Consider the following 16,255-nt stretch of genomic DNA (forward strand, 5'->3'; position numbering starts at 1 on the left):
GGGGGGGGGGGTGCCAAAAAGAAACACTAAATCCTCCTTATTAGTAAACTGCCCTACAGCCTAAAATAGGCTGGGAGTGTACCCAAGTCCTAGAAGTACAAGCTTAGTTTGTACAAGGTCCTGGGTTCAATACCCAGCACCCAAAAAACAAACCCTAAAACAGTAACATCTCTTTACTTGTAGATACACAGGGGAAAAACAAAGAGAAAAGGCCCATAAGAGATAAATTTGGGCCTAACACATATAATGGTACAGTACCATTTGATGGTCCTGGTCTGCTATACCACTGCTACCATTTAAAAATTTTATAAGCAGCATCCCTCAAGTAGCTATTTTCAAGCCAAAAGTAGAAAATCTAGTCATAGGAACACATGTAACTTATAAGTCTTAGCTAAGATATGTTTGATTCCGTGTGCTCACCATAAGCCTTGCTTTCCCCAAGGGGGAAAAAACTGAATTATTTCTATATTTATACTCTTTCTGCAAAGTCCAGAGGCAAGAGGCAGGCCTAGCAGAGTCCAAGACTTCAGTTAAAAAAGAGCAAGGCTAGGGGCTGGGATTGTGCTCAGAGGTGGAGTGCTCACCTAGCATGTGCGGGGCCCTGGATTCGATCCTCAGCACCACATAAAACTAACTGAATGGAATGAAGGTATTGTATCCAACTACAACAACAACAACAAAAAAATATTAAAAAAAAGCAAGGCTAGGGCTGGGGATGTGGCTCAAGCGGTAGCGCGCTCGCCTGGCTTGTGTGAGGCCCGTGTTCGATCCTCAGCACCACATACAAACAAAGATGTTGTGTCCGCCGAAAACTAAAAAAGAATAAATATTTTTTTAAAAAAAGCAAGGCTCAAATTCGAACTATTCCACTTTCTAAATGATCAAATCAATATCTATTTGTTTCTTCATGTATAAAAAAAATAATGCCTACCTCTCCAGGTTAACATGAGTCTTAAAGATAATACATACAAAAATACTTTGCACATAACAGGTACCCAATAATACTGGATTAAATATTTATCTAACAACATATGCAAAAAAATAATTTAAAAAGTGATCAAAATGATAGGCTGTGTAAAAACAACTTTAGGATTTTCAATCACAAATTAAGCAATTTATTGAAAAAAAGCAAAGATCTGAAAGTTAGAGGTCCTAGGTCTTTGTTTTGATATTAACTAGTTAAATTATCCAGTTTGGTAAGTCAATGCGAACCTCAGTTTGTTCCTCACAAAATGAAAGGACTGAAATATAGATGGATACTATTTTGTAGTTTTTAGCAATGTCACACAAATAACAATAGAAATAAACTTAGATCTTGCTTAGTATGACATCAAAATACCTCTAAATGATCTCCTTGAAAGACTATAAAACATAAAATATTGATATCCCAAGCAGTTCAAACGAGTATAGAATTCTGAGCCTGGAAAGAGATAAAAATAAAATTAAAGGTGATAAGTTTGATGTTAATTTAGGTGAACACAATGACCGTGACCTTTGAGGACAGTTACAGACAAAAAGGAGCAGAAACTGAAGATAACATTAGCTGTGACTTTCAAACTGAATTTGGTCCAAGCAAGGAGGCACATATTGATAACCCCAGCAACTTGAGGTCAGCCTGGCAACCCCCTTTCTTCAATTAAAAAAATATAAAGAGATGGAGACCCAATTAGTAGAACAGCGCACTAGGTTCAAACCCCAGAAACTCCTCCACCAAAAAACAAAACAAAACAACAACAACAAAAAAACCTCCTGAATTTAGGTAAATAAAATAGAAAGAGAAACTACACAAATCCAACTGAAAGGTGACCAAGACTGACTCTGGCCATAGAACAAAGAGAATAAGGGAGATACAAGTCACTTTTGAGAAATGGCAAATTTTACTAATCAACTAACATATAAAAAGATAGCAATAAATTAAACAATTTTTTAAAAACCCAGGGCTGGAGGTGCTGCTCACAAGGCCCTGGGTTCCTTCCGTAACACCAAAGCAAAATTTTAAAAAATATTATGCCTTAGTAGTTTTTATTGGTTTATACATCTTACCCAACTTTATACTAGGAAATAAATCTAGAGAACCTAGAGCTTTCTACTTCTTGACTAAATCTCCAGCACCCTGCCTGTCCCCCACTTTTTTTTTTTTTTTTTAAATTTGAGGCAGATTCTCATTAAATTGCCTAGGCTGGCCTCAACCTTGCAATTTTTCTGCCTCAGTCTCCCGAGTAGCTGGGATTACAGGCATATGCCACTGCATCCTGCTAGTTTTCATATGGTAATGCCCTAAACAGGTTTTTTTCTCAAATATGGCTATAAATATTTTTATTATAACTTGCTAAAAATATTATTTCTAAAAGGTCACCATTAAACATAAACAAAAAAGCTGATTTTTTTTTCTTACTATAGATTCTGTTGTCTGGTCTTCTTTTGATATTTCTGGTGTTCAGAAACCAGTATTTTTCCTCACTGTAGAAACACAGTAAAACACTCTATTTTTAATTTTTTTAATCAACATTAAAATGAATGTTAAATTGAATAATTTATATTAGCTAAACCAGAATTATTATTTTTGTTTACATAAAGTATAAAACACAGATCTCAGCATTCAATAGACAGTTAAATTGTAATCAAGAAAAATGTCTAAAACTAAATATACTGACCAAAATGATTAATACAATGTTGGGGAAATGTTCTATTACTTATTTTTTAGTATTCCTAGTAAAATAATAGTTATTTTACCTCATTTTAATATTTGTTGCTAGAATTTCTTATTTTGAGTAAGAATCATTAACATTAATTACTTACCTAATTTTTTAAAATACTTTTTCTGTGCATTACATAAAAAAAAAAAAGAAAAGTTTTGGCAAACAGTTAGTTATTAGAAAAATTTAACTGCAGAAATTTGAAAGATACTTTGAAGCTGTTAATGAAACTTTATTACAAAAAGCACACTGAAAGTTAATGTTTTATAGTCTGTATGACTATGTCATTATGATTCCAGTTAACCTATTGGTTATAACACTCATAATACATGCAAATAATATTTTCTAACTTGATCCTACAACAAATTTTTATCTCCTCCAATTTAAAAAAATTTTCTAAAATATGACTGAAACTTTTTGGATTAAAGTAGTAAATAATGATAAAAATGCAAATTTAAATGTGATTTTTTTGTAGATTGTTTTTCCTCCACAAAAAAAGGGAATACTTTCTATGTTATTTAATATCAAATTAAAATTTGACTATTATTTTCTACATATTTTTAACAATTAAAATATATTTGTTTTCTGCCAGGCATGGTGGAGCATGCCTGTAATGTCAACAGCTTTGGAGGTTAAGGCAGGAAGATCACAAGTTCAAGTACAGCTTCAGTAACTTAGCAAGCAAGGGCCTAAGCAACATAGTGACATCCTTGCCCTAACGGTTCTAATCAGAACTATTAAACTATTTCCTAGAGTTCTGGATTAAGGGTATTTTTCTTTTTCTTTTTGGTGTGTGTGTGTGTATTGTGTGTGTGTGTTAAGCAAGCATGTTACTGCTGAGCTATATCCCCATCCCTTTTTCTTTTAATTTAATTTTGGGACAGGATCTGGCTAAACTGCCCAGGGTGGCCTCAACCTTGCAATCCTGAGCAGCTGGGATTACAGACATGCCTTTGCACTTGGAGCAAGGGAACTGTTTACCAAACTGAAGGTGGTACATGACCTATTAACGACCTATGACAATTTTTTAATATATATTTTTAGTTGTAGATGGACACAATATCTTTATTTTTTTTATTTTATGTTGTGCTGAGAATCAAACCCAGTGCCTCAACGTGTGTGAGGTGCTCTACCACTGAGCTACAACCCCAGCCTACAATTTTTTAATATAATGAAAATGTCAGCATAATACCATGGAGTAAAAGCTAAGCATTGTTTTGTATGAAATGTGTTCATTTTATGCATATAAAAATCCCAACACTCCAAGAACCTGAGACAGGAGAATCACAGATTCCATGCCAGTCTGGGCAATTTAGGAAGACCCTATCTAGAAACAAAAAACAAAAAGGGATGGAGATGTAACTCGGTGGTAGAACACCCCTGAGTTCAATTCCCAGTACTGTCAAAAAAAAAAAAAAAAAAAAAAAAAAAAAAANAAGGTAAGATAAATATTCTGTGTTTTCTTTCAGAAACTCTAACATATTTTAAACATATAAGTCTATAATCTGTCTCAAACTAACGTTATATGCACCATCTGAAGTAGAGGTTAAATTTTCCTATGTGGATATCTAGGCTCTTTGGAAACATTCTGAAAAGTTCTTTTCATACCATCAAAGTACATAGATGCCTAGGTCAAAATTAATTTACACATATTGGATGATTTCTGTACTTACTATCCTGTTCCTTTTGTGTCTTTTTCCATCCTAACAAAAATACTGCATTGTCTCAGAGCTGGGTGCAGTGGCACATGCCTGCAATCCCAGCTGCTCTGGAGGCTGAGACAGAAGGATTGTGAGTTCAAAGCCAGCCTCTACAACAGCAAGGCACTAAGCAACTCAGTGAGATCCTGCCTCTAAATTAAATACAAAAAGGGCTGGGATGTGGCTCAATGGTTAAGCACCCCTGAGTTCAATCTCTGGTACCCCCCCCTCAAAAAAGAAAATATTTCTAGACCAGGGCACAGTGGCATATATTTAAAATCCCACCAATTTGGGAGGCTGAGGCAGAAGAATTAAAAATTTAGTCAATTCAGCAAGACTCTGTCCCAAAAAATAAAAAGAGAGTCCAGGCACTGTGGTACTGAGACTCAGGAGGCTCAGAAAGAGAAGATTATAAGTTCAAGGCCAGCCGGAACAATTTAGACATCCATTTCAAAATAAAAAGGGTCCCAGCTTCAATCCCAGTACTATAGAATAAATGAATGCATTACATATTATATATGTACATATATATGTATACATACATATATGCATGTATATATTTTATATATGTGTGTGTTGAACCTTAGGGGTGCTAAACCACTTACTTACCTTAGGGGTGCTAAACCACTTACTTAAGAGATAAGTAAGTGGTTTAGCACCCCTAAGGTTCAACCCCCACTACCACACAGTAAGTATTTCTTTTTTTTCCTTTTTCAATTTCTGTTTTTATTTTTTTCTTTTTCAATTTATTGGTGCATTACAATTGTTCATAATAATGGGATTTACTGTTACACATTCATACATGAACACCATGTAACAATATAATTTGGCTAATATCACTCTTTAGCACTTCTCCCATTCTACCCATCTCCCACCCCTTGGTCCCTCCCTTTCCTCTACTGATCTTTCTTTGATTTCAATAAGATCCACTGCACCTTTCTTTTCCTTTTTTCCTCTCTAGCTTCCTCATGAGAAAACAAAGGATCCTTAACCTTCTGTTTGATTTATTTTGCTTAACATAAAGTTTCTAGTTCCATACATTTTCCTGTAACTGCCATAATTTCATTTTCCTTTACAGCTGAATAAAACTCCATTACGTATATACCACATTTTCTTTATCCATTCACCCTTTGATAAACACCTAGGCTGGTTCCATAGTTGGTTCTTGTGAACTGCACTACTATAAACATGGGTATCTATGTATCACTATAGTATGACAACTTTAATTTTTTTAATATTTATTTTTTAGTTGGAGTTGGACACAATACCTTTATTTATTTATTTTTATGTGGTGCTGATGATCAAACCTAGGGCCTTGCACTTTCTAGCAAGTGCTCTATCACAACCCCAGCCCCCAACGAATTTAATTTTTAAGGATAAATTCCAAGGAGTGGTATAGCTAGGTCATATGGAGGTTCCATACCTAGTCTTTTGAGGAACCTCCACACTGACTTCACAGTGGTTGTACTAAATTACAGTTTCACCTAAAAGCGTTCCTTTTTCTCCAATCCTCTCCAGCATTTATTATTTGTATTCCTGATGAATGCTTCTGACTAGTGTGAGATAAAACCTCAGTATAGTTTTGATTTGCATTTCCCTAATTGCTAATGATCCTGAACATTTTTTCATGTATTTGTTGGCCATTTGTATTTCTTTTTTTGACAAGAGTCTGCTGAATTAATTTGCACATATTAATTGGGTTATTTGATTTTCTGGTATAAAGTTTTTTGAGTACTTTATATATTCTAGATATCAATCCTCCATCTGAAGAATTGCTAGCAAAATTTTCTCCCATTTGGTAGCTTCTCTTCACATTCCTAATTGTTTCCTTTGCTATGCAGAAGATTTTTAACTTGATGTCAACCATTTACTGTTAGCATTATTTCCTGAGTTTTAGAGGTCCTACGGAAAAAGCTGTTGCCTCTGCCGATATACTGGAGTATCAATCCTACATTTTCTTCTAGGAGTTGTGTAGTTCAAAAGAAGTATTTCTTTCTTGGATCATGGTCAAAAAGGATTCAAAACTTTGTATTACAAAAGTTTTCAGCCACTCACAGTGGCGCATGCCTGTACCTCTAATCCCTGCACCTTGGAAGGTTGAGACAGGAGGATTCTGAGTTCAAAGCCAGCCTCAGCAACAGCAAGGTGCTAAATAACTCAAGTGAGACCCTGTCTGTAATTAAAATACAAAAAAGAGCTGGGGATGTGGCTCAGTGGTTGAGTGTCCCTGAGTTCAATCCCCACCCTGAAAAATAAAAAAAGTTTTCAAACATAACTAAAATATAGATAGAATAATGCCATATAAAAAATGGTGGAATGAGGCAGACATCATTACCCTAGGTACATGTATGACTGCACAAATGGTGCGACTCCACATCATGTACAACCAGAGAACTGAAAAGTTGTGCTCCATTTGTGTACAATGAAATGAAATGCATTCTGCTGTTATGTAAAACTAAGTAGAATTAAAAAAAAAAAAAAAAAGAATAATGCCATACACCTGTCATCTAGCTTGAACACTTGTCCTTTTTTTCTTGAATGTTATTTTTACTGACAACCTTACTGAAAGGAAGTGACAAATATAAAGAAGTGCTGAAAGCAGAGAAAACATCAAGTTCTCTTAAACCTCTTACAGTGAAATGAAATTTTTAAAGCAACATTTAGGTAAAACTTTCTATATTTTCCCCCAAAGACTTTCCTTATATAAAGGACAGGGTTAGGGCTAGAGCTGGAGCTCAGTGGTAGAACACTTGCCTTGCATGCGTGGGACCCTGGGTTCAATCCCCAGCACCACACAAAAAAATAAACAAAGATATTGTGTCCATCTACAACTAAAAAAATATTTAAAAAATAAACTTAAAAAAAATAAAGGACAGGATTAAATTTTGTATTTTTTAGTGTTTAGTATGGTCTTACAAATGGTTTGCGGTTTGTTGTTGTTTGTTTTGTTTTGCAGTACTGGGTACTGAACCCCAGCCATTTTTAAATTTTATTTTGAAACAGGGTCAATAAAGTTGCCCAGGGGCTGGGTATATAGCTCAGTTGATAGAGTGCTTGCCTTGCATGCACAAGGCCCTGGGTTCAATCCCCAGCACCAATAAATAAACAAATAAGTAAGTAAATAAAGTTGCCCAGGTTGGCTTGGAACTCCTGCAATCCTTCTGTGCTGGCCTCCTGAGTAGCTTGGAATTACAGGCGTGTGATACTGCACCAGGCACAAATGGCAAAATTTGATATAAATTTCAGATCTTATTTGCTCTGTAATGTTCGCAAATCTAAAGAATTTATATCTATTATCTTTGTAAATAAATCTCATCAATTTTATAGATTAAAAATGTAGTCTTTAAGAGGAACCTCTCTAGCTTCATTTCATCATTAATTCAAAAGTGCAAGTGAACTGACAACACTTAATAAACATCAGATTGATGTATACAAGCAATATGCTCAAACATTTAAATGTTTTAAGGTAATCTCTTAAATTGCTAAACAACAAGTAAACTTTTCTGATCACACACAGATAACTAGAAAATAATTTCAAATAAAAAATACCTACTCAAAAGCATATCACAAGGACTGAGAAATGTAGCTCAGAGCATGCATGAGGCCCTGGGTTTGATCCCTAGTACTCCAAAAAATAAATTAATATGTCACAAGATCAGCTGACTTTGTATTTATGCACACCACTAACTTCACCATCCCACTGCTAATACACAAAATCAAAAGAAGAAATGAATTTTGTTAATCAGGCATACCACTAATTTTTCTCAATTTGTTAAATAAGTTTTATTTAGCCATGCACAGTGGCATATGCCTGCAATCCCAGCTACTCAGAAGGATGAGGCTAATTTACAAGTTCAAGGCCAGCCTGGACAACTTAAGAAGATCCTGTTCTCAAAATAAAAAATAAAAAGGGCTAAGGATATATCTCCATGGTAAAGTGCCCCTGGTTCAATTCCCAGTACTGCAAAAAATTAAAGTTTTAAAAATTACACGCAACAGCAAATTCTATTAACTTCGCAGTATTATTTTTAAAAGTAAACAGTTTTTTTTATCCTAACCTAGCACCTCAAAGAGCTTGAAGAGCTTCTGAGTGCAATTTTAAATGTAAGCTTAAAAACATACAAAGAGCAGAGACTATTATAATTTTCCTTATTTTAATTGATGTATAATGATAAATAATAGTGAAATTTGTTATTACATATTCATGGCACATGACACTGATTATAAGTATATCCCCATATACCCAGTGTCTAGCTTCAATTATTTCTAAATAACATTTTTTCTGAATGTGATATTTACCAAGCTTTACTGTAAGATTTTTATAAAGCAATACTGAAATACATTTATATTTCAACTCAGCAAGGCCCTAAGCAACTTAGTAAGACCCTGTTTAAAAATAAAAAATAAAAAGGGCTGGGAATGTGACTCAGTGGTTAAGTGGCCCTGCGTTCAATTCCTGGTACCAATAATAATAATAATAATAATAATATTAATCTGAATTAACCCAATTTCAGAGCTCACATAATCCTCTTTTTTGTTGTTGTTGTTTTTTAAAGTTTTAGGTGGACTCGATATCTTTATTTTAATGTGGTGCTGAGGACTGAACCCAGTGTCTCACACGTGCTAGGCAAGCACTCTACCACTGAGCCACAACCCCCGCCCCAATTCTTATTTATTTTTAATTAAAATAAACAGTAAAAGCTGATGAAAATTTAACCCAAAATTAATACAAATTTTGAGACATTAAAATATATATTTTAAATGTTAAAACTCTCATCTGCTGCTGAAACATAAAACATAATGAAAATTGTACAATTTGTAGGAAAATGGACTCTTCAAGCTACTTCTCCAGTATACTAGGATTCTAGGACAGTCCAAACAAATTTCAGCTGTTGATAAGCAATACTACTTAAATCTTACAGCTCCAACTGTTCCTCTTTCCAAAAATTTGTCAAATTCAGACAAACAGGTGAAAGTCATCCAACATAAATATAGAAAATTACCTGAAAAGTTGAAATATATGCAGACCATTCCTATGTTTGATTTAAAATTATGGCTGTTAAAAAAAAAAAAAAGCTTGCTCTGGCTTGTGATTCTCCTAAACCTCCCAGAACAAATTCACTCCTCTTAAATTCCACTGCTATTTGAACCTCATATGGCATGCCTGGGCAAATTTGATGACTTGGATTTAGTTTTAGAAGGTAGGCTTACCGCCAAATCTGCTGTATCTACTCCCCTGAACCATCAGGACAGCTTTAGCAGCACCTCCCTTATTTATGTTACTGCTCGAGCAGTCAACCTACCGCTCACTATCAAATGAGGCTCAAACTACTCAGGTTTCCTATCTCTTGAGAATAATATGACTGCCTTCACTATACTATGGCTTCCTCCACTCCACCCCTGTTTAAAATAAAACATCACCATTTCGGAACAATCTACTTCTCAACTAGCAATAAAGAGAGGCAAATCAGTAACATACGTCACTATCCTCTCTTAAAAGGTTTTCATTTTACGTATCAGTATTTATGACTCCCTGAACAAAAAAGGAATACATTTTCTCACCAAAAATGTCCTTATGATCACACTTCACCAAAAAGTTACACATAGAGTGAACCTCAAAAGCAGAGTTTTGGACTGGGGTTGTGGCTCAGTGGTAGGGTGTTCGCCTAGCATTCATGAGGCACTGTGTTCAATCCTCAGCATCACATAAAAATAAAATTAAGATATTGCATCCACCTAAAACTAAAAAATAAATATTTTTTTTAAAAAAGCAGAGTTTGACTCTGCCTTCTATAAAAATACATACAATTTTAGGGGAAATTTATGATTGCCACTGAAAGGCAAGTCATAAGAAGAAGGTGATTCTACAATTTACCCCAAATTAATAACTTTAAAAGCTCATTAATGCTTAAGATGCAGGCCTTATTGGATACCCACAATTTCTTGGCCATGTACATAATACACAGGTTTAACTTTTACATTATCTAATAAAGCTGTAGTATAACGTCTATTAATACTTCAGAATACATACCAAAATATTCCTTCTGTATTAGCAAATGGGAAAACTTAACAAAGTGCAGGAATACCAAAGCATACATGGTCAATTTTTTTTTAATATTTTATTTTTTAGTATTTGGCGGACACAACATCTTTGTTTGTATGTGGTGCTGAGGATCGAACCTGGGCCGCACGCATGCTAGGTGAGCACGCTACCGCTTGAGCCACATCCCCAGCCCATGGTCAATGTTTTTAAACACAACAATATGACACTGAATTTTCTTCCCCTGAGTTCTTCCTCATACTCACTAAAACTCATTTATTCACTAATCTCCACCATGAAACTCTGCTAATAACTACAGAAACATCCTCCAATCCCAATCAAGGAAGCATTTCAATGAAATATTTAATTATTTTTCCAAGTGAAATGGTGAAATATTTATCACTGACTCTACTTAATACATATTCTCACTGCATTCAAGTCTACAGAAAAAGGTGGCCTATGGTATGAAAATATGGATTAGCATCCTTTACAGTAACTAATGAGATGTACAAATATACCATTAAATTTCTACAGGAAACCACACAAACAACTTCCCTTTTTTAATCCTAATTTAAATATCCACTTATACTTACAATGGTTAGCAAACCAACCACCTTTCACTCCCTACAGCAGCAGGAACAATTCAAAAAAGGGGAAAAACAATTAAAAGCAAAAGACTTGGGTGGGCATGGTGGCACAAGTCTATAATCCCAGCAGCCCAGGAGGTCGAGACTGGTCAGCCTCAGCAACCGTGGGGCACTAAGCAACTCAGTGAGACTTTGTCTCCAAATAAAATACAAAACAGGACTGGGGATGTGGCTCAGTGGTTGAGTACCCTTGAGTTCCATCCCTGGTACCCCCCCAAAAAGGGAAATGACCTGGCCCGAGTTGTAGAGTGCTTGCTTAACATGTGAGGCACTGAGTTGGATTCTCAGCAACGTACATGAATAAATCAAGGTCCATCGACAACTAAAATAAATAAATAAAAAGCAAATGACCTTCAGTACTTACACTTACTTGGTAAAATATGAGAAAAGAAGTAACATTTAAAGAATAAAGACTAGAATTAAGAGAATTTTAAAAAACAGATAAAATGTCTAAAACCAAATTTGACAACTAGCAGGGGTGGGGGGAACCAGCCTATTGTGTTACAAAAAAAATGTTAACTACCATTAAAGAGCATCAAAATAAAACCCTTGAGTAAAAAATAAAACTGAAAAATGAGAAAATGATCTAAGAGGCAATAAATTATAATGAACACATAGAGCAGATCTCCAAGCACAAGAAAAAAACACTAAATCATAGTCTTAAACAATCACCCAAGCTGGGCGTGGTGGCGCATGCCTGTAATCCCAGTGGCTTTGGAGGCTGAGGCAGGAGGACCACTGGTTCAAAGCCAGCCTCAGCAAAAGTGAGGCACTAAGCAACTCAGTGAGACCCTGTCTCTAAATAAAATACAAAATAGGGCTGGGATGTGACTCAGTGGTCGAGTACCCCTGAGTTCAATCCCTAGTACCAAATAAATAAATAAATAAATCGATCATCCGAGAAAAGTTCCTCAATTTCACGTGAAAAAACTTGTGTTACAAGTTTTTTTTTTAAATAATACCTGGCAAAATTAAATCTTATAATAAAGTTTTTTACAAAAATATGTATTATATCTAAGATATTGCTTCTTTTAGGAAACTGCAGTAGGTTAAGATACTACACAGTGTAGTATACATTCCTCCCAGTGACTCTCGTTGAAGATTAGAAAATCAATATTTCACAATGAAACTCTGAATTTGCAAAATAAAGTTTATTATAACATCAAAGTTAGATATATATTTAGTACACCAAAACAGGGTATCAGAAGCTGGTCTTTACAGTGGCAAATAATGAAATTAATATTAAACAGGTACCTAAAGTCCCTATTTACTATTGAGGGGTAGGTATCATCAATTTGAAGCTGGGTACAAGAAGAAAGTCTAATAAAATAGTTTTCCCATTTTAACTGGGAAAATCAGAGGAAGCACTGGGAGCTAAAACAAAAATAAAAAACAACTAAAGACTCTAGAGTCTTAAATTTTCTTCAATGGGAAAAAAATCTCAAAACACCTCAATAAGCAAAACATTTAAAAAAAAAGTCAATCACATATATATATATATATATTTTTTTCAATGCTATCAAGTACGCCACAAATCATCTACTGTGTAGAAGCTTTAGCAAGCTTGCTTAGCACACACATTAAATTCAGCCCTTTAGATTGGCTTTACTCTCTATCTCCTCCTCCCACCAAACATTTTTCAAAAATATTTTCCCTGTATGAAAATTTAGATGTGCCTCCCCCCCAAAAAGAAAGAGAAATAAAAAAAAAAATTTAGATGTGCTAAGTACCCTCAAACCTTTTGAGAGATGAATACCCACGGCAGGCCCAAATTATCATGATTTGTACCTTATGAAATTAAACCAACAAAAGCCAAAGAACTGAAACAACATCATTAACTTCATCTACTAGGAAAAAAATGACTGACTCAAAATTTTACATGGGGGGTGTGGGGATGTGGCTGAGTGGTAGAGCGCTTGCCTAGTACATGTGAGGCACTGGGTTCCAGCCTCAGCACCACATAAAAATAAATAAATAAAATAAAGGTATTGTGTCTATCTACAACTTAATATTTTTTAAAAATTTTTAACATGGTATTTATTTATTAATTAAATAAATATCAGGTGCCTACTACATCAAAGCAGTGTGCTAGCCACAACAAAGAACAATATAATTATTAACAACATACAAACACTAACCCTCCTCTCAAGGAACTTCCATTCCAGAGAGGAAAAGAATCCAAACCAAGTAAATACATTTAAACAATACATTTAAATCAATTCTCCAATTTTATTCTCATGGCCTACCTCACTGCATATACCTTCAAAAAAGCATTCAGTTAATCTACTTAATTCCTTTAAAGTACATACTGTACTCATAATTACACTTGTCAGTGCTGTTCAGCAGCACTATTCACAATAACCAAAAGATGGAACAGCCCAAATATCTATCACTGGATGAAGAGATAAATATATTGTGATGAGTTATATGTTCACAATGGAATACTACTTAGCTCTAGAAAGGAATGCAGTATGCATACATGACAGTGAACAAACTATGAAAACATCTTAATTGAAAGAAATCAGAGACAAAAGGTTATATATCATATTATTTCATTTATATGAAATACACAGAATGAATCAATCCCTGGAAACATACTGTACTCATAATTACACTTATCAGATTGTTGGTAGCCAAAGGCTGGGAGGGGAAGAAGAATGAGGTTTAATGGGTACAAGTTTTCTTTTGGGGTAATGAAGATGATCTGCAATTAGAAGTGGTAAGGCACAATACTATGAGTGTACTAAATGACAGTAAATTGTTGATTTGAAAATAGTTTACTTATTCACATGTACTTCACCTTAATTTTTAAAAACTTTACCAGTTAGAAAAGCGAACTTTTTTTGTCATAAATAAAACTACTCATTTTACCTTTAGTAACATCAATTATAAATCAAGACCCATTTTAATATCAAACGTTTATTTGCAGGGGGCAACTGGCATTCACCTGTAATACCAGCTACTCAGAAGGCTCAGGTAGGAGGATCATACAATTAAGGCCAGTCTCAGCAATTTAGGGAGACTGTGCCTCAAAATAAACAAGGGCTGGGGATGTGGCTCAGTGGTTAAGTGTCCCTGGGTTCACCCTGGTACCAAAAAAATAAGTAAAAAATAAAAAGCCAGGCATGGTGGTGCACATCTGTAATCCCAGAAACTTGGGAAGACTTGAGCAGGAGAATTGCAAGCTCAAGACCAGCCTCAGCAACTTAGCAAAGAACTTGTCTCAAATAAAATGTAAAAAGGGTTTAAGATAAAGCCCAGTTAAATTCCCACTACCCTTAAAGGAAAAAAAAAAAAGGCTACCCCCAAAAAATAAAAAATGTAACTCAAGTTGGCAGGGCACCCTGGGCTCAATCCCCAGTACCACAAAGAAAAAAGGTGTTTTTTTTTCTTCTGATGTACATACAATTCCTACTTAGATGACAACACCCTTTTAAAATTCATGTTTGGTTAACACCTTTATTAATTATATATTTAGTGTATAATTGACCCTAGCAAAATCTGTGCCTAGGAAAGTTGGTATCAATTGTTTATCTTCTTTATAACGTACTCAAACACTTTGTTTTTATTTTGTTTAGTCCCAATAATCTGAGTACAATTTAATGCCACCCTCTCCACAAATTCCACTTTTCCTGTTTCTTCCTCTGTTACAAAATACATCATGAGTCAATCTGCCTAGTTATTTGGACTATGTGTTTCCTCCAACTATTGCCCCAACTCCTGAGGAGCCAGTCCTTTTTGCATCAAAGTAACACCACATTTAACATAATAGATGCTCAAATGTTGGTGGAACTGAAAAGAGCCAGCACCATGCCTGCCTGTACCCAGAGGCTGAGGCTGATGAGTTCAAAGCCAACCTCAGCAAAAGCAAGGCACTAAGCAACTCAGTGAGACCCTCTCTAAATAAAATACAAAATAGGGCTGGGGATATCAGTGGTGGAGTGGCCCTGAGTTCAATCCCCGGTACAAAAAGAAAGAAAGAAAATGGAAAAGAAATGCAGCCAATAAATAACTATTGCAAATTATTTATTTATTTGAAAAAGACACCTAAACATAAAGAATAAAAAGATCTGATAAAACAAGTATTGAAGCGCCCAGAGAATTCTTATGCCTCACATTCAGGTAAATTTCCAATTCAACTCTAGAGAACCATCTGTTAAACATCAATATTTACATGAAGTAATTCACCTAAATACCCAGAAAGAATAAATAGGGATTACCCTACCCATCCACTTTTTTGAGTTCTCCTGCATATGTAACTGAACTTAATGAACCACAGTATTCCAAACCAGGTCATAGGAGAATCCCAAGTTCCCAGTCGTCCTGTTTCTATTTCCTGATTGGTCTGACCTGCAAGAATTACAGTGTCCAGCTTTCCCAATTTACGATATCTTTTAAAATGTTCTAAGGAGAGAGCTTTCTCTTAAAACAAGACTTTCAGAACTTTCTAGGATAATTATGAAAAAGATATCCTACTTTAAAACAAAATAAAACAAAACTTACACTTTCCTGTAGCAAGAAAACAGTTTTCAGATAAATTCCGTTATAATTACACTCCGAATTAGGTATAGGCCATAAACTTGCACAACTGAAAGTTATCCCGAAAGCATTACTCCCCTAGCAACGTAGATTTTTAAAAACAGTACACGAATTTTAAAAGAATCCTACCCCTCAAATACGCCTCTTTAAAAAAAAAAAAAAGAATTTTTAAAACAACCTAGCACAGATGAAATACCAAGTGAGCCTCACATAACACTGGGATAACATTTTCTCTGCACCACGCTGGCAAGGGAGCGACAACCAGACGCCACTTGGGCTGCGGCCCCGACCCTCGGCCTCCAAACCCCGGGTATGCACCCGCCACTGGCGTCCGGGAGTCAAGTTCCTCCCTAGTTTGCTTCACAGGCAAGCGAGCAGCCACTTCCATGGTACAGCAACTCACACACCTCCTCAGCTCTTTAAATTTGTCTTTACCCAGTACGCTCACTCACACCAGGTTAACAGTGCCCGAACAATCGGAGAACCAGGCAAAAGCGAGCTCGCACGTTCCTCAGTCCCGCCTGGCCCGGCACCCACCTGCAGGCCGCGAGCCCGGGGGCGGCGGCGCCGGCGCCCCGTCCTCGCCAAAGACGAGTTTGAAGTCGAGCTCGTCGTGGGTGCCACAGTTTGTAG

At 35.5% G+C, this 16,255-nt stretch overlaps 1 protein-coding gene and 1 long non-coding RNA gene across 2 annotated transcripts in view; one reads left to right on the plus strand and one right to left on the minus strand.

The window, feature by feature from the left end:
• The window catches only part of LOC125613165, a 27,289-nt gene extending 13,440 nt beyond the window's left edge, over positions 1-13,849 (plus strand). The window contains exons 2-3 of the long non-coding RNA XR_007343663.1: positions 6,594-6,657; positions 13,838-13,849. This is a non-coding gene — a long non-coding RNA (uncharacterized LOC125613165). The remainder of the gene's footprint in view (positions 1-6,593; positions 6,658-13,837) is intronic.
• Nfatc3 (nuclear factor of activated T cells 3) overlaps positions 1-16,255 on the minus strand; it is a 101,529-nt gene that overhangs the window by 84,880 nt on the left and 394 nt on the right. Inside the window, exon 2 of the mRNA XM_015496316.2 lies at positions 16,160-16,255. Within this exon, the coding sequence (XP_015351802.2) occupies positions 16,160-16,255 (96 nt within the window). The remainder of the gene's footprint in view (positions 1-16,159) is intronic.

This window comes from Marmota marmota, unplaced genomic scaffold (genome assembly GCF_001458135.2).
Source record: "Marmota marmota marmota unplaced genomic scaffold, marMar, whole genome shotgun sequence".
Lineage (NCBI taxonomy): Eukaryota > Metazoa > Chordata > Mammalia > Rodentia > Sciuridae > Marmota > Marmota marmota.